The sequence below is a fragment of the Mesoplodon bidens genome (assembly GCF_964165515.1).
Source record: "Mesoplodon bidens genome assembly, chromosome: 2".
Taxonomy (NCBI): Eukaryota; Metazoa; Chordata; class Mammalia; order Artiodactyla; family Ziphiidae; genus Mesoplodon; species Mesoplodon bidens.
Window position 1 is genome coordinate 140,684,352 of NC_138177.1, and position 25,011 is coordinate 140,709,362.

The following is a 25,011-nucleotide window of genomic DNA, read 5'->3' on the forward strand; positions in this document are numbered from 1 at the left end:
AACTGATGCCAGGCCTGGGGGAAGACTGGCAAGAGCAAGACAACTGGGCCACAGGTGGAACGCAGACTGGGTGGGAGCTGCTAGTTATCCAGAGTGACGTTCACCAGGTTTACCCACCACACCTACGCTAGCCCTGGGGAGGGAAGGTCACCCTCATGTCACAGATGAGGAAAGAATAAAGTGTGAAATGATGCAGCGACTCATTCAAGGTCACACATTATTAGGGATTAGAACCAGCACCTGGAGCCCTGTCTTTCCACTGGGGCCGACTGCAGGGCAAAGAGGAGGCAGAGAAATCCCAAGTGGGGAAGCCTGATAACTAATGGCCAAAGGGCTTCCCTGGTGGCGCAGTGGTTGAGAGTCTGCCTGTCGATGCAGGGCACACGGGTTCGTACCCCGGTCCCGGAAGATCCCACATGCCGCGGAGCAGCTAGGCCCGTGAGCCATGGCCGCTGAGCCTGCGCGTCCGGAGCCTGTGCTCCGCAACGGGAGAGAGGCCACAGCAGTGAGAAGCCCACATACCGCAAAAAAAAAGAAAGAATAATAATAATAATGGCCAAAGGAAGAGCTGCAGGAGGGGGCAGGCTCCATTCAGAGGAAGGAGAACACTGAGGGACTGTGGGGGGGATGGGAAAGCAGCAGGAGTGAGGGTGGCTTGGGGGCCGGGTTGGAAGGGCCAGGCCTGACTCTCCTGTTCAGTGAGCTCGCACAGGGTGGAGCAGTGCTCAAGGAGGAAGGGCCTGGCTTTTGAGGGTTCAGCAAACTGGGTTCCAGGACTGCTTGGGCACACCCAGTTCTGTGACCTGGGCAAGTCCTTTTCCTCGTCTGAGCTTCAGTTTCCTCATCTCCTGAGCAGAGAGAGTAAAAGCACGCCTTTTGCCATGCACCGGGGGTTACACGCCCCGCGTCTGGCACTGCACCTAACAGGCACACCTGGTTGTGCAATGCGGGCGTCTAAAAGCCGCTGAGCATCGAAAGCGTAAACACCCACAGGGCGCTCCCGAGCCGACGCTCTGACCCACCCACCGGCGGGCGGCGCCCCGGGATGGGAGGTGGCTGCGCCCCGGGCCTCTGCGCGCTGACCCTTGCCTCCCGCGCCGGGCTCGCTTGAGGGGCGCCCCCCATCCACGGCAGCCTCCGGAGCAAGGCTCGGGGGAGCCGTGGGGCAGCCATGGCGGAGCCCGAGGCCGCGGCCGAGGAGCTGGACGCCCTCATCGACGACCTGGACTACCTCCCCGGCCACTTCCACCTGGAGATGCAGCTGAACTTCGGGCCGCGCTCGCCGGCCTCGCTCCACGCCCGGGATCTGAAGCTGCAGCGGGACGGCCTGCGGCAGGAGCTGGTGCTGGCGGCTGCCACGCAGAGCCCCGCCGTGCGCCACCTCCTGGGCGCCTTCGCCTTCTACCTGGAGGAGCTGGACGAGGCCCGAGAGAGCTTCCTCGAGGTGGCCCGCAAGGACCCGGGCAACCTCAACGCCTGGGCCAATCTGGCGCACGTGTACGGGCGGCTGGGGCAGAAGGAAGAGGAGGAGGCGTGCGCCGCGCGGCTGGCCGGCCTCATGGGCCTGGCGGGGGACCGCGGGGCCACCGGGGATCCCCCGCTCCGCGCCGCGCGCTGCCTGGCCGAGCAGGGCTACGCGCACGGCTTCGACGTGGGCTGCGCCAGCCTAGAGGAGCGGGCGCGGGTGCTGGAGGCCGGCATCGAGCTCTATGACAAGGCGCTGGGCTACGCGCAGCAGGTGGGTGACCCCTCCCCAGGCTGGGAGGGCTGGGGTCGCGGCCCCTAAAGTCTGCAGGGATGCCCCTGGCCTCCAAATTCTCAACGAACCCTGGCCCTTTGGCTTCCGGAATACCGTTCCAGCGTGCCCCTCCCACCTTGGGTCCTAGACCAGCCTTGTAGCTTTTCTCTGCCGGACTAGGGCGTGGCCCCACTTCCCAGCGGGTTAGCCTGCGTAAGTTTCTTTGCTGGCAGTACTGCAAACTCCACACACCAACTCATCCCTCTCACCTTGCTCCTCCCAGCAAGTACCTGTCCCTGCACCTGTCCACACCCACCTAAGTATAAGGCACAGCTCCACATCCCGCCAGAAACAGGCGGCATTCTTGCCTCCTCTCTCCCCCTCACGCACCATAGCCATCAACTCAGACCCCTGTCTGAGATCCTGTCCGCTCCGCCTCCTCATATCTCCAGGGTCTATCCACTCCTCTCCTGCCTCCCCCTGACAGCCCAGCCTCCATCATTCCCTGCCTGGGTTCCTGCCCTCTGGCCTGACCCTTCGGCCTCCTCCTCCACCCTTGCTGCCAGTGTCATGTTGCTCAATCCTTCTGGCCATATCCGTCAGCTGCTTACAACCCCCAGTGACTCCCCACTGCCTGGCACGTAAGTCCCAGGCTCTCCGGTGGGCACTGGAGACCCTCCGTGACCTTGCTCTCTGCCTTCCCTCTGCCGTGTTCCCCCTTCCAGCCAGGCTTTTGCCACCGTCTACTTCCCCTTGTTCCCTGTGGGCCAGGTCTCCTTACAACCCACCTTGCCACTCTTTCGGCCTCTTTCGGAGGTGCCCTTTGCTCTACCCTTGCCTGGAAGGTTGTCCTCGCTCTCAGACATCCACTCCGCTGACTTTTCCAGGCTGGGTCAGGCATCTCCCCTGGGCTCCCACAGCACTGCTCACACTGTCCATTTACAAGTCTGTCTCCCCACCTCAATCTTGAGATCTTCAAGAGTGGGGACAACATCTGTCTGATTTCCCACTGTAAAGCCAACATCTGGCCAGTGCCTGGACACAGTGGCACTCAGTAAATGCATCTTGAGTGAATGTATGTGTAGCATAGGGCCCAGAGCTAAATAGACAAATGCTAGGTATATTAGATACCCATTGTTTTATGACAAATATCCTCTGAGACTTAGCAGCTTGAAACAATAAGCACTGATTGTCTCAGAGTTTGCGTGCTCAAGAACCCAGGCATGGTTTAGCTGGGTACCTCTAGGCTGTGGTCTCATCTGAAGGCTTGCTCAGCTGGGGGGGGTGGGGTGGGGGTCTGCTTCCAAGCTCACACTCATGGCTATTGGGAGAATCAGTTCCTCACTGGCTGTTGGCCAGAGGCCTCCCTCAGGTCCTTGCCACAAGGACATCCCATCACTTTTGCTATATTCTCTTCATTAGAAGCAAGTCACTAGGTCTAGCCTCCAGGCAGAGAGAGGGGGTTACACAAGAGCACGAATACCAGGCAGTGGGGATCACTGGGGGCCATTCCAAAGGCTGCCTGCATTGGATGGCAGACAAATGATGTAGAGGCATTATCCTCTTGTTACAGAAGAGGAAATCACAGTTCAGAGAGGTACCGTGACTTTTCCTTGAAGGCACAGCATAGGCAGGGTTGAGCTAATAATGATGACTATTTTTTTTCTTTTTTTTTTTTTGCGGTATGCGGGCCTCTCACTGTTGTGGCCTTTCCCGTTGCAGAGCGCAGGCTCCAGACGCGCAGGCTCAGCCTGCGGGCCCAGCCGCTCCGCGGCATGCGGGATCCTCCCGGGCCGGGGCACGAACCCGTGTCCCCTGCATCGGCAGGCGGACTCTCAACCACTGTGCCACCAGGGAAGCCCAATGATGACTATTTGTGATAGTTAAAGGACAACAAGGCTTCACACATGGGTAGGATGGCTCCATTCACAAAGCCTCTACACACCCCCTTGGAGCCTTTTCCACCAAAGCTTATGGCTCCCCCATAAGAGGAAATGTGGAGTCAAGACCTCAGGGAATGCTGGGTGGGAGGCACGGACTTGACTTAAGGGGAGCAGGGCAGGGTGGAGGTTAACACGGTAGACTCTGGGTCAGACAGTCCAGGTCCAAATCCCAATTCCCCACGCTCTCACCTCCAACTAGTCCGTAGCATGACTGAGCTTCCCCTTCTATGAAATGGGGATAACAATAGTACTTGTATCCTAGGATTCCTTATCCGTAAAATGAGGAACAGATCCTGCACAGAAATAGCAGGATCACAGGTGACCTCTGCCTCTCCTGACCTGGGAGAGCCTCCTCCCCCCTAACCTGTGTGCAGCTGTGGCTATCCCCTGGGGCCAAAAGGAACCCAGGTCTCCTGTTCTAGAGCCTAAGCACAAGGCCCTGAATGCCAGCCGCCCTCAGTGGAAGGCGTGGCCAGCTTGGTGTATGTTGAGTATGGTCACAGTCTCAGAGCAGGGCCTGAAAAGCCCTGGACTGGGAGCCAGGAGTCCTGGGTTCTCATCTCAGCTGCAACCACTCACGGTGGGGCCTTCACCTGTCTGGGTGGTGGTTTTCCCATCTGTGAAAGTGAGGGAGGGGGGACTGGATGGTCTCTGAGGTCCCTTCCTGCTCTCAGGAGAAGGCTTCCTGGAGGAGGTGAGCAGGGAGGCAAAGTTTTGGGCATAGGGAAGGAATGGGGGCCGATTCCTCCCTCCCAGCCACAGTGGGGGCCGCACTGTCCCCTTCAGTGACTGCCCAGAGGAGAGAGTGTCAAGCAGGGCACTGCCCTGTGCTCCAGGGAGGGAGCTGACTGTCTCAGGTGGGAGGTGGCCTGTGCTGTGTCCTTGGGCCTGGCCCAGAGGCTGCTCCCCAGGTCTGCACAGAGTGTCTGTGGTCAGAACCTCCCCCCCAGTCCCAGGAGAAAGTGGGGATTTGGAGTTCCCCCATTTCATCATCTGAGGATTAGGAGAGATCATGCTTATAAAGTACCTGGCACAGAGTAGATGCTCAAGAAATAGTCGCAATCAGGATGACAATGATGATTTTGTAGTTAGAGCAGGAGGCTTGGGTTCAAGCACCCAGGTCGCTTATTATTTTGCTGTGTGACTTTGTACAAGTCACTTTTCATCTCTGGCCTCAGTGTCTGCTTTATAAACATTAAACAATGGTGATTTCTGCCTCAGTTTACTGTGATTATCCAATCAAATCATGGGGTAAAAGTGCCCATAAACTGGTAAATTCTGGGCATGTCTGAGACACACATGCTCAGCATCTTAACATTTATTGAGCACCTACTGTGTGCCAGACCTTATCATTAAGAACTCCTGCCTTTTAGAAGCTCATGGACAAAGGGAAGAGCAAACATTAGTTCCTTCAGTAACTAGCCTTCCCTGAGCCCCCCTCTGGGAGTGGGGGCCAAAGGGGCGTGTCAGAGGTGTGCCTATGACTGGCTGAGGTCACCGGCGTTCATTACATGGCCTGTACCAGGTGACAGTCATCTCTGAGTGCTGTACACCAGAGACCATAGTTTCTGAACCAAAAACAGGACCCCCCCCCCACCGCCAGAGGCTGACAAGGGAAGTGCACTTCGAGGACATCAGGACCCGTGTTGGAGTCCGCAGGGACCTGGCAAGTCCAGGTCCTGGGGATAGAGTGACAGTAACTGAACTTCAGAGAGGACACACTTCCTTTCAGCACAAGTGACTGAGGGAGGCTTCTGGAAGAGGGAGTAGTGTACTGGCAGGAATGAGAGGAGGGCAATCCCGGCAGGGGCGTGGTGTGTGCAAAGGTCCTGCGGTGGGGGCTTTAGTGACAACTGAACTGGAGCAGGGGATGAGACCTGGAAAGAGGGCAGCCAGAAGCTTCATGGGGAAGAGCACGTGGTGGCCCTGAGGAACTGCTGATGTGGTCTCTGAGGTCTGGTTCCTGCCCTCCTCTCAGCCGCATTTCCTCTTACTTCCCTTGAACCTTACTTCCCAGGGACCCTAAACTTCTCATACTTCTCCAGACATGCTGTGCTGTTTCACAGCTGCCTGTGCAGGAACTTTTCCCTCTGCCTAGAAAGCAAACTCCATCCATCAAAACCCAGCTCAAATGTCACCTCCCCCTTGAAAACCTTCCTTCACACAATGCCCACCTTCACACAGTAATATTCATGAATGCTCTTCTCCGGGTGCCTTGCGGACTTCATCTTAGTCCTCACAAGAACCCCCTGATCCCATTTTACAGATGTGGGAACTGAGGCAGAGCAAGGCTAAGTAACCTGCCCAAGACCACAGAGCTAGTAAGTGGCAGTTGAGTTTACGCCACTCTGACTCCAAAGCCTTTGCTCTTTCTGGAGAGGTGGGAGAATTGGGGTGCAATAAGTGTGAAGCAGAGGGCCGGCAGGATGGGGAGGGGAGCCCCCCACACCGGCCACCTCCTGGAAATCTAGAGTGGAAGTGTGGAGAAGTAGAGAGAGGGTTGCCGGGTATAGGGAGTGGTGGGGGGATAGGAAGGATGAGGGCAGAGGTGAAGTCAGCATGGGGTCAGGGAAGGAGGAGTGGGGAGAGCGGAGCAGCCGCTGAGGGGCCTCCAGTTGAGAGGGTCGCCACCCACAGGAGCACAGCTGGGGGTGGGCGGCCAGGAGTCTGACCCACCCAGTGCTGCAGCTCCAGGAGATTTTCCATCCTGAGGGGGCTGGGACTGTCCCAGGCAAGGAGGAGCCCCTGGAGCTCAAAGAATAAAGAGCAGCCAAAGAACCAATGACGGCTGCTCATCTGCTAACGAAAATTACAAGAGAAAACATTACAAAAGTTAGTAATTCAGCCCATAATCCAAAAATAAGCAGCACGTCTGTGTACGAGTGGATGAGTGTCTGTGCCTTCCCTCTCAGCCCTTCGTTCCCTCCCTTTCCTCGTCCTCAAGTTACAAAAATATGATGGGGCAGATTGCTTTATCCGTCATTCCTCCCCACCCCCGTCACCTCTCCACACACACTCACAGATGGATTCTTGGTGGAGTCTCCAGGCTGAGTGGGTATTAGGAGCAAACACTTTGCAGTTAGACACACCCAGTTAAAATTCTGCCTCCATCACCAGGTGGCTACGGACAAGTCACTTCACATCTCTGAGCCTCAGTTTCCTCATCTGCAAGGTGGGATTCTAACATCACCTCACAGGGTTGCTGTGAGGATTAAGCAAGAGACCGTGAAGGGCTCCAGGCAGAGTGTAGATCATGTTGGGGCCCAGCCCCTCACCTTGCCCACCCTCTGGCCACCACAGCCCTCAGCTTTGCTCTATAACAGTGGTTTCTGTCTTGCCCCCTAGAGGGTGAGCCCTCTGTCTTGGGCGACCCTCTATCTCTACCTACCACCCCGTGTCTGGAACGGGGTTGGACACCCAAGAGGGGTTTGTGACTTGCTAAATTTAATTTGGTTTCTTAGTCTTTTTTTTTTTTAAGTAAGGACTTTATCGACTCTATTCATTTCTTTTTTTTTCTTTTTTTTTTTTAGAAGATGTTGGGGGTAGGAGTTTATTAATTAATTTATTTATTTTTGCTGTGTTGGGTCTTCGTTTCTGTGCGAGGGCTTTCTCTAGTTGTGGCAAGCGGGGGCCACTCTTCATCGCGGTGCACGGGCCTCTCACTATTGCGGCCTCTCTTGCTGCGGAGCACAAGCTCCAGACGCGCAGGCTCAGTAGTTGTGGCTCACAGGTCTAGTTGCTCCGTGGCATGTGGGATCCTCCCAGACCAGGGCTCGAACCCGTGTCCCCTGCATTAGCAGGCAGATTCTCAACCACTGCGCCACCAGGGAAGCCCAGTTTTTTAGTCTTAAAATCCCCATTATTTTTCTAAAATAAAGTAACTCGAACTTATATTTCTCTAAAAAAGTAATATCTCTGTCCCAAGCTAACTCAATCATTTGAGTTTCTTCCCCTTTTCCCAGAATATTGTGTGGCTTCACTCACACACTCACGTACCTGCACACACACGCACAGATACACACACATGCAGATCCTTCACCCCTGCTGCTGGCCCAGAGCAGGCTCAGGGTGGTAATAGGAAACACCACCACAGTGGGTACCATTGATCCAGCCTGTACGCCAGGCACAGAGCTCAGAATGTTTCATTCATTAGCACATCTGATTTTTATTCAAACCTCACAGACACACTGCCACTGGTATTGTGACTCCCTGTTGCACAGAGAACAGAACAGGCTCAGGGAGGGGACTTGCCCCAGGTGACCGGGTGCACACAGGCCATCCAGGTTTCACCTGGCCTGCTGGGGCGGGCGGGGATGGACCCAGTGCTGGTAGGCCCAGCAGCCGGCCTCACAAACAACCAAAGGTGCAGGTATCCACACAGTCGCCTGGCAGGAAGGACCGACACACACAGACACACACAGCTGTGCCACCAGCGGGGAGGCCAGCCCCAGGACCTGGGAATTCCTCAAGGAGCTGCCCTCCCAACAGCCCTCCGCCTCCCACATGTCCCCCTCTCTCCCCCAGCCTCCCTTTCTCCCTCTCCCCTTCGTCCCCCAGCTCCAAACCCTGACAACTCTGGCACATGGTGCAGGCAGATGCGCTGCTGGGACTGAGGTCAGAGTGTTGGTGTGGGAATCTGCAGGCTGCAGGGATGCCCTGGGTGACCTGGGCTGGCTGTGTAACCTCTCTGAGGGTCCATGTCTCCCTCTGTGAAATGTGGACAGTGGTACCAGCCTGGCAGGGGTGTGGGAGGAGGAACTGGGGTCATGGAGGGAAAGCCCAGCCCCAGCGAGCTTTGATGGACACATCCTTCTCATCCTCATCCCCTGATGGGGCTGCCAGGACTCCTTCTAAGTGAGCCCCCGCCCTCTTTCTGCTTCCTCCCACTTCCTCCTGCCCCTTCCTGAGCTCGCCCTCAGCCCAGCCCAGCCCAGAACCAACTTTGGGAAAAGAACAATGACATCGGGGAAGACCCCACTCAAAGCCAGGGGTCAGGATTTGGGTTCCTGCCTCAGCCCTGCCCCGACTGGCTGTGGGACAGTGGGCAAGTCCTCTGTGGATGGTGGACATTTCCTCCTCTGTCACTGGACTAAGGTGGTGGCCAGAGTGATTTCAGGGACAGGAAGGACTTTGATAATAGAGAAGTTGGGGAAGGAATGAACCTCCTGGCAGAAGAAAACATATAAACACACAGAGGGAGGTAGGAAACCACAGGTTGGGGAATGTCAGGCACGGTGTTTTGAGGACTTTAGAGTTGATCTCCAACTTTTGAGATCATGGGCAGGGTTTCTCCTCCCATGGTGATTGCAGACACACACACACACAGCTCCACAAATCTGAGTGGTTTGATTTGGATGATGCTGGACGATGAGCTAGGGACTGTGCACTTGTGTGCTTTTCACAGATTATCTCACTTGCTCCTCCTAGAAATGCTGGGGAATCAGAACTGTTATTGACCCCATTCTACAGATGAGCAAACTGAGGCTCAGAGAGCTGTAGCAACTTGCTCAAGGGCACACAGCCATGAGTGGCTGGCTGGAACTGAACTCAGTTCTCTCCGACATAAAGCCCAGGCTGAGGGACAGGTTTCCTGATACTCTAGCCCCAGCCTTCTGATGGCCTCGGTGCTGCTCACATTTGCATAGCAGCACCTTCTGAATTTGCTGCTGGCTTCTTTCCCTCCACACCTGGCAATTTTGGGAACTGGGTCTCCCCTCCTTATTGATACAGGACACCAGAGCCGAAGTTGCCTGTAGCATCATCTGACCCAACTGCCTTCTTCACAGGAGGAAAGATAGAGTGTGTTAAGGGTGCACACAGCCCGGACCCATGGGAGGGGCTGAGAAAATGCAGGACTTCTTCAGACCTACCCGGGGCCAGAGCTGGATTTGTACCCAGGACTGGACAGGGTCCCTTTTCTCTAGGGACCATGGAATAGAGAAGTGGCTCTACTCAGTCCTGCGAGTCTGTGGAACCAGTGCAAAGCAAAGCTGGCTCACAGAGTCTGCATCTGCGTGACAGACCTAGGACCAGAAAGGGGGTGACAATGGGGAGCTGCAGTCGATCTGCTCCACTCTTAAAATCCACAAAGACCATGCAGGGAACCCAGCCAGGGCTGAATAGGTGACTCACCACCATGGCACAGCACCCACCCCCCCAATCCCCCCTACCCAGTCGCACTGATCACTCCCACCCATGTGCCTGTGACACAGGCAAACCCGGTCGATCATCCCTGCTTATAGATGCGGAAGCTGAGGCCCAGGCTGGGCCAGCGGACTTTCAAGGAGCCCTGGAGGAGGTAGAGGCAGGGGTGGGACTCCAATCTCAACCCTCTGTTTACTCCCCACCCCCACCGAGGCAGGAGCTGGATGAGGAGAAACCCCTGCCCAGCCTTTCTGGGGCAGACCCCCAAGGGTGCCAGGCCAGCCAGGTGGGCTGGGGCTGGGGCTCCGCATGCAGAGCCCGAGGCTGCTCTGTGTCATCACAGAGGACATTCCAGTTGAGCAGGAAGAGCATGGTCCTGAGACCTGTCACCTGGTGACTTTTATTTCTGCAACATCAGCCTTCACAGACAGGGTCAGCCTGACGAGGTGGAAAGAACAGGGGCACTGGAGGGAGGCAGGTCTGAACTTGAATCCTGGCACTTCCCCCTGGGCTGTGGGGCTGGCCGGGCGGCTTTTCTCTTAGCCTCTGTTTCCTGTAAAAGGTGGAGGATACATTACACCTTCTCGGGCTGCTGCGTGGGTGGATTCAGTGCCATGATGCACGAAAGTGCCCAGTGGACAGTTGATGGTTGAGAAATGTTCATTCTCTTTCCTCCTTCTCATCCCCCCTCCCCTGAAAGAGAATCAGTCATCTTTCAGGAACTGACTCTGACACACACAATACAACGTCCACAGGGGCAGAGTTCAAACTGCAAGGCAAGCATTTTCCTTAAGAACCAATAAGGTCTCTGTATAGCCTATGCAGACACATATAGATTCATAAACCATTAGCATATTGAGATCTTCTATTGAAATCCTCTAAAATAGCTAAGCCCTGCAACATTTCCTTCTGTGGGGACCACCTTTTGAAGTAAATGGAGTAGCCAGCTGAGACCCATCCTTATATCTGCCAAGTTAACACAAACCTGCTCTGTGATGTCTAATCCTAATCCTGATATTCTCTGTAGATACTGCCAGATCACCCACCTTTGTCAGTTACCCACCCAGCTGTAGCAGCGTGGATCTTCAGGCTTCCAGAGGATCACAACGGCTGATCCTTTTGCTCATTTAAAAAGAGATGCACTGGCCTGCCATTTTCACCTGGCTCTCTCCAGTGCTAGACTCTCGTGCAGTGGTTCTGTCAGATTCCCAGGTGCTGCTGATGTGGCTGGTCGGGGGACCCCACTTCGAGGACCACTCATCTGGGGTAGTCAGGTGCAGGAACTCTGAGGCTAAGCTGCTGGGTCCCCAGCTCTGCTACCTTCTAGCTCTGCCACTCTGGGCCACAGGTGCCTCTTCTGTAAAACTGGGATAATCGTAGTCCCTACCTCCTAGGTAACCCCGGAGTTAACACATGTAAATTATGTGCCTGGTACATAGTAAGTGCTCAGTAAAATGCACTATTATTAGTATAGCTAAAAAAGCAGCATTTCCAGGTCTCAGTCCAGGCTTTCACACTGGCTGTGTGTCATCTTTGAGGATGTCTTCTCACCTCAGTGTTCCCATCTGTACTAGAGGGGTGATGATAACCCACTCTACATTCCACAAAGGGCTTTCTGAGGATCATGTGGCATCGGTGTGAGTGCACTTTGTAAATGGCAAGCACTGTACAAACACTTGCAGCGAGGTGTTGTGGGAGTAACATGCACTTGAAGTCAGAGACCTGGCCTGAAATATCAGGTGAAGTAGGCACGTCTCTGCCTCTTTGAGCCTCCGTTTCCCCATCTCTATAATGAGGGAAATACCGGTGAGGGCCTCAGAGGAGCTGGGAGATGTCCTGAGAACCCCTTGCCTGAAGTCGGTGCCTCATCTCACCCTCAGCTAGTACCAGGATCTAACCAGCTACTTAAGGGCAGTGCTGGTGCCTGGGCCTTGCCAGCTTGAAGCCTCGGCAGGCTCACGCTCTGGCCAGTGCCCCCTCATAGACCCCAGTACCCCCAGCTCACGGGGTCCTGATGAGGATGAACAACAGAAAAGGTGGGGTGTCCTGCCAAAGCCCACACGGGGAGGCCCTCAGTCAGTATTCCTCTCCTGGCAGAGGTCCTGTCAGCCCCTCCCAGGCTGCCTCCAAATATATTGCCTCTGGGAGCGATCAACTCTGGAAGTGAATTCCTTGCAGCCATAAGAGGTTTCACAGCAACTTCATTCTCCAGGAGAGAGGAGGGGAGGGGCTAGTCAGAGGCCTGTTTAATTTAATTTAGCATACCGTGGCTTGCCAGGTTGCCCCTGGTAACAGCTTCAGCTGCTGCTTCAGTTACAACTAGAAGGATTTTTAAAGAGACAGCCCATTTTAGTACCAGAATTGCACAGCAAAATGTATGGTCTCTCTCTACTAGCTCCATCACAGGGACGGAGGATTGGAACCCAAACACAGTGAGGCTTCAAACTAGGTCTGTTTATACCATTAACTCCATTCCTGATTCGCAACCCCGTAAGCCCTCCTGCAAATGTTACTCTTAAGTGGGATCTGAGGAGGGGCTACATTTGGGATTTGTCATAGAGATATCACTCAGCTAACTACTTCTCTGAAAATCAGTTTTAGTCTTCAAGTAGAAGGGAAGGAGGAGAGTTAACCTTTAGGAGTTGCCCCTGCAATTTAGGCACTCTGCCACCAGGTGGTAGTATTGCTTACTTAGTGCAAACCATAACCAGGCTTGACTTACTCAAGACTATCAGAATGGTGGTGAAACCACTGGGTTTTAAGTCCTGATACTAACCAGTGTGTGACCCTGAGCAAGCTGCTTCACCTCTGTGGTCTCAGTGTTCTCAGAGACATAATAAGGGGATTGATTGATCAAGATAACTGAGTGCTGTGGACAGGCTTTGGGCTAGGACTAGGAAGGCATGAGTCTATGTCCCAACTCTGTCATGTACTAACTGTGTGATTTGGACACATAACTTAATTTCTTGCACCTTGAATACCAAACAAGAAAGTGGAGGGTTTCCCTGGTGGCGCAGTGGTTGAGGGTCCGCCTGCCGATGCAGGAGATACGGGTTCGTGCCCCGGTCCGGGAAGATCCCACGTGCCGCGGAGCGGCTGGGCCCGTGAGCCATGGCCGATGAGCCTGCGCTTCCGGAGCCTGTGCTCCGCAACGGGAGAGGCCACAACAGTGAGAGGCCCGCATACCGCAAAACAAACAAACAAACAAACAAAACAAAAAAAAACAACCAGAAAGTGGCTACGAACCAGGGAGAGCCCTGAGGACAACACACTGCTCTTCAACACTGGGGACTTGTGGACCCCACGGGGCACGTGAAGCCCTAGGAGCACAGTGGGGGGGGGGTGGAGAGGTGGAGAGTGGGGTGAGGCAGGATAGCCCCAGACTCCAGAGGCTGAGACCTCGATGCCCCACCTAGAACTGAAATAAGGCAAAGCAGCCTCCTAGACACGCCTAACCCTGCACGTTTCTAACCCAAACCAAGAGAAAGGGGGCAAACGTTTATGGAGATTTATGGGCACGGTCTCCAGGCTGGTCACTGCCTCACAATGCCCCTTTGCAGGTAAGGACACAGCCTCTGAGGGGTAACACATCCACCCAGGGTCACCCCCCTCTTGTGGCCAGACCTGTTGGCCACCCGAGCCTTTTCTCTCTGCACTGCAGCCCTCCCCTAGTCTAGGATAAATGCTGTCACTTGTGGTCACATCTCCTTGTCAGGAGCCTGAAAGGGGGAGCAAGTTCTGTGTCTCCCCACCATGACTCAGTCTGGCCAACCTCAAAGCAGGCATGGGGCCAGAGGTCACGAGATCACAGCCACAGGCAACCAGGGAGACTGAGGCACACGTGCCTTTGGTCCTTCACACAGACAGGTGCTGACATTATGTCAAGGTCCTTGGCCAGCTTGGCCCACAGTAGGTGCCCCATGAATCTGAGTCCTCTTCCCATGTCCCAGGTCCCATGCAGGTGCAGCAGGTAAGATCATCTGACAGCCCATCCAGCTTTTTGCTTTGGCCATTGCACTCTCGAGGATACCCTTTAGTCCTTGGGTCCTGCCGCTCTCCCCTCCAGACAGCCCTGTTCCCAGCCAAGCCCCCATACACGTATTCCAACCTAAGTAACAGGATGACCCTTCAAGGTGATATGGATGCAAAAACACACCGGATCCTGGCACTCCCCACCCCTAACCCCCTCTATGCCTCCCTATTGCCTTGCAGATGACTTCCAGGTCCTGAGCCTGACACTCAGGGGCCCCTCCTGATGTTCCCCTGCTGGTTCATCCCCTCGCCCCTTACAACTGGGGTTCTAGCCGCTCCGGGCTGCATGCAGCCCCCAACACACCTGCTCGCTCATCTCTGAGGTTTTGCACATGATGTGCCCTCCATCTGATGCCTTCTCTCACTGTATCCACCTGGTTGGTTCCTACTTGTCCCTGAGAACCCTGCTCCAGGACGTCCTCCTCTAGAAGTCTTGGGGGTCCCCCTGGATCATGTAGGAAACCTCCTCCCATAGCCCCTGGTGTTCCTTCTGCTCTAATTTTGTTTTTGGATTTCCTGCCAGACCTGGCTTGGGTCGGCGTTCAAGACACTCCCCTACGGGCAATCACACTGCTCACTGAGATCTACTCACAGGTCCCCCTTCCTCTCTTCCTCTGAACCATCCAAGGCCACCCCAGAGCAGTCGCAGCCTAACTTGGCAACGTTAGGTCCCGCCACACCCCAGTCATACTCACCGTGCCCCATGCTCCCCAGCTGCCCACTCGTGTCCGTTCTGAGCCCCCCGTCTGGAATGCCCTTGTCCCCCACCTCACCCTCTCAAATACCACTGCTATTCAAGGCCCACCTTACAGCCCATCCTCTATGAGACCTTCTCAGAATCTTCTGGCTGGAAGTGGCCTCTTCATCCTGCGGCATTTGTCTGCATCCCCCTCTCAGCCTTGATCAAACCCTGCTTCATATTATAGTTATGGGTAAGCCAGTGTAATGAGGGGAGCAAGGGCTTTGGAGACTAACAAATGGGGTTCAAATCCCAGTTCTGACACTTGCATGCTGTGTGACCTTGGGCAAGTCATTTTGCCTCTCTGAACTTCAATATATGCCTCTGTAAAATGGGATGACACCTACCTCATAGGTTGTTGTGAGACTGAGATGATGAGGGTCAGGATCCTGGCACATGGCAGGCGCTCCTTCAAACCCCGTTATTTATGGTCTCCCCAACCGAGTTGTGAGCCCATGTGGGCCAGGGTGCAGGTCCCATTCAGTGCCACAGCTCCATAGCACCCAACACATCATAGTTGGCCCTCACCGTAGACGCCTCACACCATAGAAATGCTTGCTGGACTGAATGCTTCATCCTAGCTGCTGAGGGTGGGGTGGAGGGATAATAGGGGCCCTGAGCTGAGAAGGCCTCTGTGGGTGGCGGGTGGTGAGTGAGTGCAGAATGGAGCCTGGAGATCAACCACAGGAGCTGAATGTGGAGGGAGGGGCTGGAGCCTGAGGCAGAGCCGCCGATACGCACTGGGGGTTTTATTGGTTTTCATTAAAATTCTTTCCCAAGGCAGGAGCAGCTACTCCCATAAATAACGGCATAAATATGTTATCCGGTGCCCAAGTCAGTCTAAACGCACAGCAGAGTTGGCAAGAAAAACAATGGGAAAACAGTTCAGGGTGGGGTCCTGGGCTTCAGCTGAACTCACTAACATGCCCAAAGGGGCTTTCTCAGGAAGGTGCAAGCTGAGGAATGGCACCAAAGGGGAGAAGCGGGGGAGAGAGAAGGTGACTGGTGGAGTGTGGGCCCTGCAGTAGGGGTGGATCCAGGGCACAGGTCGGGGTGCCAAGGGGAGAGGCGCTTAGCCTGGAAGGCAAGATGGGAGGGAAGGAAATGGATGCCACGCCTGCTCTGTGATGGACACCTTGCTCGGGGCGTTCACACAGGTCATCTTGTCAAATCCTCTGTGGTCACAGAAGTGAAGTGACTCGCCCAAGGTCACCCAGCCAGCCAGTGGCAGAGCCAGGACTATGACCAAGAGTGTACTTGCTGCTTCTCAGGGTTCAGGGAAAGCATGGGAGTCTATGAACCATGTCCCAAATGCTTCAAGAGCAGCAGCACAAGCCATTCTCTGCTTCCCTAGATCCCAAAGGAGGAAAAAAGGGGCTGGTACCTCACCATGGCAACGCTCTTCATCAGGTCAGGCTACGGGTTGGGGATGGGATGGTGGGGATGGTGGGGAGGGACGGGGAGAGATGGGGCCTGGAAGCCAGGGGAGAAATGGCTGAGCCCATCTGCGTGGCAAGGGCTCCCCGAGTTCCCCTCCCTGCCCACTGGCCTGGGGAGGACTCGCGGCACCCTGGGGACGGCTGGGAGGGTGCTGACCAGCCGTGTCCCCTTCTCTGCCACAGGTTAGATGGCATCTTCCTGGAGCTAGGCAGCGAGGAGCAGAAGAGGTTGCCGGCCTTCAACCGCACGCTGGCCCTGCTCCGGCAAGTCCTCAAGTCCTCGGATCCCCACCACCAAGGCAGGACCCGTGGGGACGGGTGGGAGAGGAGCCTCTGCCCCGCCCTCCCTGCACCCGCCACCAGCCCTGCCAGTCTTGTCACTGTCCCCACCTCTAGCACTGTTTCGCTGTCCCTCACCCTCTGTCTCATCCACTCCCTTGTTCACCTCAGGGAGCTCGCACACCTCGCACAGGTGAACGGGCGCCTGCAGATCACTCCAGGTGCACGTGTCCAGGCCTGCCTGTGACTGAAAGTGTAAGAGACAGAGTTCTCGCCATTGCAGCCTCTTTTCCCCATTTTGTGGTGGGAGGAGGGAAGGTGTTCTGGAGGGGAGTCGAGTCCTTTTTCCACAGGGACCAGAGCTCCAGAGCTGGGGAGAGCTGGAGTCAGAGAGCGGGGTGTCCCGCGTGACACAGTAAACACAACAAGCACTGAAGCTGTTCATCCCTCCGCTCACACGTCCCTCTCCCCACCCTTGTTTCTCTCGGTCCCTGGCTGGCCCACAGTGATTTCATGCCACTTCCCCTCCCTTTGTCTTCCTGGGGGCTGACACCTGGGGTGGCACTGGCCCCCTGCCTCCTCGTGGCTCCCCTCCCTCTATCCACCCCACTGCTGCCTGAGACCCCTCTCCCGGCCTCACCCTCAGCTCTGGCCTGGTGCTACCTCGGGATGCTGCTGGAGAGGAAGGACACCTTCTCCATCACCCCCATGGGCATCCATGACTGCGGGTTTTCAGGGACCGACCCCCTGGACTGCTTTGGCAAGGTATGTGCCCCCGGCCACAGAAGCTCTCCGAACCCGGATTGAGACTGACACCTCAGCCTCCTCTCCTGGAGCCCGCTGCTTCTCTGGGTGTCGACCCCACCTCCCTGCCTTACTCAGGAAGTGTGCTTACTCCAGACCTTTCTCTCCATCCCAAACAAAGCCAAAGTGCTCCCTTGTCCTCTTGGCCTATGAGTCAGACCCTCTCCACTTCCCTAGGCCTGTCTTCTAAGCTAGTCACGATTTCCCAGATACACCCTTAGGCCTTTCCCCTTCACACCCCTGGGGGCAAAGTGGAAAGAAGACGAGGTTAGCTGGGGTCTGGATGCCAGCTCTGCCCATAGGCCCTGTGACCCTAAAACAAGTCACTTCCATCTCGGAACCTCTTTATCTGTTAATTATGTGATCTGTCCACCATCTAGGCTATTGAGAGACTGAAAGGAGGTAGTGGATGAAACTGTTCACTGTAAACTGTGAAGTGCTGTTCAAGCCTTATTCTTGGCACCTCGTTTCTGTGGCAGTTTCCACACTTAGCTCAGTTTTTGAAGACTTTCCTGGAGGCTAGGGACCCTGTGATTTTCGTTCCCCTTGCGGCCAGCACGACGCTCTGCCCGGGACACGTTCCTAGCATTTGCTGGTCAGTAATGAGCAATTTCTTGGTGAGAGATCTTAGTGAGAGCAGAGCATAAACACTGGTTCACGTGTGTTCCGAGAGTTGTGTCCAATTTAACGCACTGCCTTTGCCCCTCCTCGGGAACCTATTCTGTGCTGGGCACAGAGGTGGACAGATGGGGCCCCTGCCCTGTAGGAGTTCACCGTCTCAGGGGCAGCAACAAACACAAGGCAGGCAGCTGTCAGTAACAATATAGGGGTGGTGGCGGGGGAAGTGCTGTGCCCAGCTAGAAACACTGTGTGAGTCTGGGGGAGGTAGAGGCTGATTCCGGCCCCTCCCCCTACCTGCCTCAGGAAAATGGGGGCACACACAGCGACGTGTCTGAGGAAGAGGGGTTTGCCTGGGGTCTGGAGGGATTCACTGGACATGTCCCGTGAACATGGCAGAGAGCATGGCAGTGAGTCAGGCTCTCAGGAGTTGAGTGCCAGTGAGCTGTGCCCAAAGTGTTGGGTCCCAAGATGTGGTGGATATGAGGAATAAGATCTTTGGGGTAATATGGCTTTACTGAGAGAAGGGGTTCCAGTTCTGGCAAACAGCCAGACAAATGGTTTGCTCTTACCTCTTCCCTTACCCAGGCCATTGAGATTGCCAAGGAACCCCCCATCCTGAATCACCTGGCCAAAATCTTCCACTTCCTCGGAAAGCAGGATATGGCCATTGGTACCTGCAACATGGCCCTGGACATCCTACGAGATCCGGAGCTCAACTGGCCGGCGTACTGCACAAGGGCTAAGGTGAGTCTACCCGCAGCTCCACCCCATCCTGCCATCCAGAATCAGAGAACAAGGGCCAAGACCCTGTGGCCAGAGCCCAGAGGTCAGGGAGGCTTCATGGTGGAAGGGAGCTTAGGTGTCATCAAGGCTCACAGTTTGTGTTCTCTAAGATTGTTGAGTGAGAGAATGAAGGAGCTTCCCACCCACTGCTCATGCCTTCTGCAATGACCTGGCCAACAACCTGCCAGCCTCCTCTTTGATTAGAACCTTAGGCAGTCATACTGACCTGGGTGGGATTCTGGCCTCTCCACTCATCACTGTGGGACTTGGGGCAAGCCACTTACCCCTCCAAACCTCCATTCCCAAATCTGGAAGATACGGATAATAACATCTATCTTAAAAGGTTGTCAGGGGGCTTCCCTGGTGGCGCAGTGGTTGAGAGTCCGCCTGCCGATGCAGGGGACACGGGTTCGTGCCCCGGTCCGGGAAGATCCCACATGCCGCGGAGTGGCTGGGCCCGTGAGCCATGGCCGCTGAGCCTGCGCGTCCGGAGCCTGTGCTCCACAGCGGGAGAGGCCACAACAATGAGAGGCCTGCATACCTCAAAAAAAAAAAGGTTGTCAGAAGACTAAGTGAAGTAACATCTAAAGCAGGTGCCTGGAGCATGGGAGGTACTTGTGAAAGGCAGAGGGTATGTTGGAGGAAGTCTGATGTCATAGATCAGAGCTCTGGCTCTCAACGCCGCTGGCCTCGGTTCAAATCCCACAGCACCGCTTACACGCTACAGGACTGTAGACAGAATACTGTTGCCCAAAGTCCGAGCCCCAGTTTCTTCTTCTATAGACTGGAGGTGATTGTACCTGCCTCACAAAGTTGTTATGAGAATTAAATTAGACTCCTGTGTAAAACTCAGTACTGACCACATAGTAGGAGTTCATATGTGGTTGAGCAGTATTATTAGGTATATTTTTAACTGGCTCACTGTCGCTTGAGGCAGTCCACTATTGTCACTGAGCTCAGCAGATTACTCATTTAACTGAGAGCTGCCTGCCTCTGGCTTCCCCCTCCTGGTCCCAGATCTGCCCTCTGGAGCCCCTACAGAGCCCATCTGCTTGGGGACAAAGAGCTGGAGCTCTGAGTTCACTTTGCTCCAGGCTGGACAGCCTTCTCCACTACCTTTCATGGGACATGATGGCGAATCTGCTCCCTTGGTCTTGGTCTGTATGACATAATCATTTTGCCAGCAGGTACTAGACAGTCAGTTCCTTCATGGCAGTTGATGTGGTCATTATCAATAGTAGTGATATTACTCATGATTGATAGTAAATAATAACACCTTTCTATAACACTGTGCATTTCACCCAGCACTTTCAATTTTTTTTTTTTTTTTTTTTTTTGCGGTACGCGGGCCTCTCACTGTTGTGGCCTCTCCCGTTGCGGAGCACAGGCTCCGGATGCGCAGGCTCAGCGGCCATGGCTCACGGGCCCAGCCACTCTGCGCCATGTGGGATCCTCCCGGACCGGGGCACGAGCCCATGTCCCCTGCATTGGCAGGCGGACTCTCAACCACTGCGCCACCAGGGAAGCCCTTTCACCCAGCACTTTCATATTCATGGCCTGATTGAATTCTCGCAAGATCCTGTGAGAGGCCAAACGTGTGTCATTTTCCTAATGAGGCAACAGAGAGGCAGTGACCTTCCCGGGGTCCTGCATTCCGTTAGGGGGAATCCAAACCTCACTCTCCTCACGCCATCACAGGTTGGCCTGTAGCGTATGCTCGCTGTCTCCCTGTAGCTCCAAAGATCACACTTACTCCTCAGATGACCAGACTGGCACCAGGATGGGGGCAGGGCGTAGTGAGGAGGAAGGAACAGAAGGGACGGGAACTCATCTGTGTAAAAGCCTCAGTCCCTGCTGTGACCCTAAGGCCCTACCTGGCCCATGACCTTGACCCACCCCGGCTCAGCTCCCTCCCTCCCAGCCACACTGGGGTCCTTGCAGCTCCTGAGGCATGATCTTGCCTCGGGGCCTCTGCCTAGAATGCTCTTCTCCCAAATATCCCGTTGGCTTCATCCCTCACTTCCGGGAGGGCTTGAAGAAAAGGCGGAGCTGCCAGCAGTCATCTTCCTGAAAATGTCAGCTTCTCGCCGACACTTTGTGTCCTCCTGCCTCTGTCTGTTTTTCCTTTTTAGCACTTATCACTCCCTAACACACTATTTGCTGATTTATCATGTTTATTGTCTCTCCCCCCAGTTGAAATACACGCTCCATGAGGGCAGGGAATTTTGTCACTCTGCTCTCTACTATATATCCTCAGTTCCTGGAACGTAGCAGGCTCTTGATGAATATTTGTTGAAAGAATGAATGAATGAACTGAGCACCTACCATGTGCTGGGTCCTGGCTAGAACATATTCTCTCCATTGTCATGGTAACTCTCCAAGGAGGATCTTAGTGTACTGGTTTTTCAGATGTTTTTCAGATAATAAAGAGGGGGAGGGGCTGGAATTCAGCCAAGTTCAATTGGCTCCAAAGCCAGAGCTTCCCACTCCCACCCCACCCCCACCTCATGAAGCTGTCTTAGAACCAGAGCCCACAAATGGCTATAAAGCATTAATACCTTCAACGACAATGACCCCCTTTTTCTTACTTCCTCCTTCTCCACACCTTCCCTACCCCTCCTGAGCCTCTAGATTTTCTAAATGCTCCAAATAAATGTGGGGAAAAAGGGAGGAAGTGGTGATGAAAGCACGGGTCTGGAATCATTTGTAATTTGATGCTTGTAAGCTGGGGCCACCTGCCATTCTTCCCACACTACTTGCTTACACAGACTCTCACAAAATCGCTGCTGCCATCCCATCTCAAATAACCCCCTCCCCTAGTCACCTCTATTTCATCACCCTGTTTATTTTTTCATAGCACTTGTCACCACTTGAAGTGGTACCACGTACTTGTTTATGATCATCTCCCCTACTAGAATTTCTGCCAGGGCAGGGACCTCCTCTGTCTTATCACCACTGTACCCCAGTACCTAGCACAGGGCCTGGCATATGGTGGGCACTCAATACATATTTGTTGACTGAATGAGTGAATGAATGAATGGCTCTTACTTCATCCAACGCCCTTCATTGTACAGAGAGGGGTCAGTGTACTAAGGCCCAGAAAGCAGAGTGGCTAGCCCAAACTGGCACAGGACTAGGACCTCAGACTCCCGAGTTCCAGTCACAGGGGCTTTCCACTGCACCACAGAACCTCCCTGAGTTGCTGTTAAGAAAAAAAACTTTATTTAGGATAGAAAAGAGGGCAAGGGTCCTTGCTTGGAGCATCTTCCCTGAGCTGACTCTCTGTGGGCAGATCCACGTCAGAGCCTACCTGCATGACCTGGAGCGAAGCAAGATGGGGCTCGGGGGCATGCCTGACAGGAACCACCTGGCCTGCGCCAAGGCCGACCTCGAGGAGGTGGTCAAGGTGTGCCCAGGCCTCAAGACCTACCTGAACATCGGCCAGGTAAGGTAGCCTCTTGGCTAGGGGAGCCAATAGCTGACTAAAAACCTATTAACTCTCTGCCAGGCCAGGCCCGGGCACTGAGGACACAGGGAGGAACGCGGGGCATCCCCAGGCCTGATAACAGTACCTGCCTCCTACTGCATTGGTGAGGATTATAGGAGATGATGCACCTACAGCGTCCAGAACAGGGCCCAGTTCTTTCTAAGCACTCAGAAAGTGTGGGCCATTATTCTGTATCCTTCTGTGCCTTCCGTGTGCACGGAATGACTACCAGAGTCATATCTTATGTATGAGAACACTGAGGCCCAGAGATTGCCCCGCTTAAGGTTATATGGCTGAGAGCGCTGGGGCTGGAACTGGAATCAGAGTACTGTCTCCTTTGCCAGGAGAGGGGCACCAAAATTTGCGATGAATAATTGTCGAGGGAGGGAGGGTGGGAATGAATGCGTGGAATTTTTAAAACAGCAAGTGTGGGAAAGGAATGAACGGGGAGCAGCGACGGCAGGGGAGAAAGGCTCACCCCGAAGCCCCCACCCCAGGTCTACTACTACATGGGCGTGGACGCTGTGCAGGAGCAGCTGGCGGTGGATGAGGCGGCGCTGAACCAGGCACTGGTCTTCCTGGCCAAGGCCGGCGAGTCAGAGCTGGGCGCCACGCTGCCCGAGCTGCAGCTGTTGCGCGGCAAGTGCCTGCGCATCAAAGGCGAGGAGGCCAACGCGGCGGCCTGCTTCAAGCGCGCCGTGGAGCTGGACGACGCGGGCTCCAGCCACACCGAGGGCTTCGGCTGCCTGCTCGAGGCGCTGCTGGCGCAGTGGAGCCAGGCGCAGCTCAGCGACGGCGAGCTGGGCAGCGAGGTGGACGCGTGGCTGCGCTGCGCCCAGGACAAGTACCCGGCGGCGCGCCTGCGCCAGGAGCTGCAGCGCGTGTGGCGCGGCCACACGGGCGAGATGCTGGGGCTGGCCCGGGCGTTAGTGGCACAGGGACGGCCGGCGCTGGTGCGGCTGCTCTTCGAGACCATGGAGCGCGAGGGCGCGGGCCCCCGGCGGGGCCGCCGCGCGTTCTCCTACGGAGGTCCCTGAGGCCCCGCCCTGTTGAGGCCCCGCCCACAAGTGATGGGACCTGGTCGGGGAGCTGCACACCGGCTTTCACTGCCGTAAACTGGTGGGTACAGGGAGCCCATCAGATTCTCTTTGGGGAATTGGAATGGAAACGTTAGGACCCTAGGACGGTTTGACGTGCCCACGGAGGCAAAAGGGCCTGATTCAGCTGGGGCAGACGCGAGGGGCCACTGGGAAACTGTGAATTGAAGGACCAAATTGTACAAATATGCAGAAAAAATAATATGGAGCCTCCCAAGAGATACAGAAGATAATTGCCTCCATTTTGGTGGCTTTCTAATACCCAAGAGCCTGTCTTTGGATTCCGTGAGCCACGCTCTATCCTTATAATAAGGCCCCCTTTACTTAGGTTGACTGGAGTAGGTCTCAGGTCCTGCCTCCAGAGAGGCCGTGGCTAGAGAAGAGGGCACAGCTGCCAAGGAGCAAGTAAGGGAAGGGCGGTAGTCTACACCTGGCAGCTCAGGGCTCTCTCTTGCCTCTCTAACAGCCTTCCAGCAGGCCTCAACCTTGGCCAGCTTGGTCTGAAAGGCCCTCAAACTCCCTGAAATAAAGCCCATCAGTAGTACCTTTGCTTGAGTTCTCTGTTCTTGGGGGAAAGTAGGGGCACCACCCAAGGAAGTGCCAACTGCCCCCAATCTCAAACCTTCTACAAAAGAGTGAAGAAAATCTTGGAATTTTACACTCTTGGAATCATAGTCATAGAATCTTAGGTGTGGAATTTTATTGTCAGAGACTTAGGCTCTGATTGCCAGCAGAACAGCCAAGCTGGATTCTTGTGGTCCTACTTACTTACAAGAGCTAATTTAACCTAAAATTCCAAATCAAGTGCTTTCCAGACTGCAAGAATGCTGGTTGTACGTAACTGCAATGCCAAGACCCCCTTAACGGTTTGTGATTTATTTTTCACTTTCCCCCTTTTTAAAAAAAAAGTTATACTCACTGCTTTGTTCATTTTCCTGATGCTCAGACTGTACCAAGGATAGGCCAGCACCCCTGCATCACCTCTCATGTCCCCAATGACAGATGGAGAACAGACCGAAAAGTGCAATCCCTAGAGATCATGCACCGGGATCTCTCATTGTGCACATGGGAAGACTGAGAGCCCTGGAAGGGAAGTAGCTTGCTCAAAGTCACACTTCCTAGCCTCCCCACCCCTGTCCCTCCAACTTACTCTCAGCATTTTTCAGGTTTGGAAAAATACTAATAAACTGGTAACACTGAAGCATTAAGTGTTTACGTGTTAAGGGTTTACGTGTCACCTGTCACCTGGGGCACTCTGATATCCATTGGGATAATGCTGTCGTTCCAGGCACCTGTGAAATCCAGACAGTGAGGCCACCCTAAGGCCCCTGAATTCCACCTCAGGGCTCATCATGGCTCACTACTTCAGGTGGTGACTTTCTTTCCCTCCTTCCTTCCTCTCATCTCCATTGCAGGAGAGTCCAGGAGGTGACTGGACAGCAGGTAGCATACACAGCCCTGTCCACTTCTCCCCCATCCCTTCTCCACCCGTGGCTGTGACCTGTGACCTTCCCTATGACAGGAACCCATCTCTTTCGTCTCCTGCTTCCCCAGACAGACAAACTGAATTCAAGGTGGTTTACTGGCGAAGTTGGGAAGTTGGTGAGGTTCGTCCCTTCCCCAGGCTTCCTAGTTTGTTTCCTTCCTTGCTTTTCCTGTCCTCAAGGTCATGCATTTCTCCCCCCATTCCTGCCAGACCTTTTCAATAAAGCTTCTTTCTGATAATCTCATTCACAGAATCATATAAATGACTAACAAACACCCATTAGGGCTTCTGTCAGGGGTACTGACAGAAGCCAACAAGAGAAAGGAAACCCCATTTCTGGGACTGCTTCTTGTGTGCAATACACTTCATACATGTAAACTCATGCAGTTTTCTCACCAGCCTTGAAAAGTAGGCATCAT

General features: G+C 54.7%; 1 protein-coding gene across 1 annotated transcript; it reads left to right on the plus strand.

Moving 5' to 3' along the window:
• Positions 1-842: 842 nt before the first annotated feature.
• Positions 843-24,798, plus strand: TTC22 (tetratricopeptide repeat domain 22). The gene is made up of 7 exons (XM_081225106.1): positions 843-1,738; positions 15,951-16,006; positions 16,219-16,343; positions 16,961-17,079; positions 18,325-18,483; positions 21,815-21,967; positions 22,507-24,798. Exons 1-7 carry the CDS (start codon positions 1,172-1,174, stop codon positions 23,044-23,046), a joined length of 1,719 nt encoding a protein of 572 aa, XP_081081232.1. The 5' UTR covers positions 843-1,171; the 3' UTR covers positions 23,047-24,798.
• The last annotated feature ends 213 nt before the right edge of the window (positions 24,799-25,011 follow it).

Coding starts and splice junctions, on each gene's coding strand:
- TTC22 (XM_081225106.1), top strand. CDS start 1,172: ATGGCGGAGCCCGAGGCCGCGGCCGAGGAGCTGGACGCCCTCATCGAC. Junction 16,007..16,218: donor ATGGCAACGCTCTTCATCAG/GTCAGGCTACGG, acceptor TCTCTGCCACAG/GTTAGATGGCATCTTCCTGG. Junction 16,344..16,960: donor CCACCACCAAGGCAGGACCC/GTGGGGACGGGT, acceptor CCTCACCCTCAG/CTCTGGCCTGGTGCTACCTC.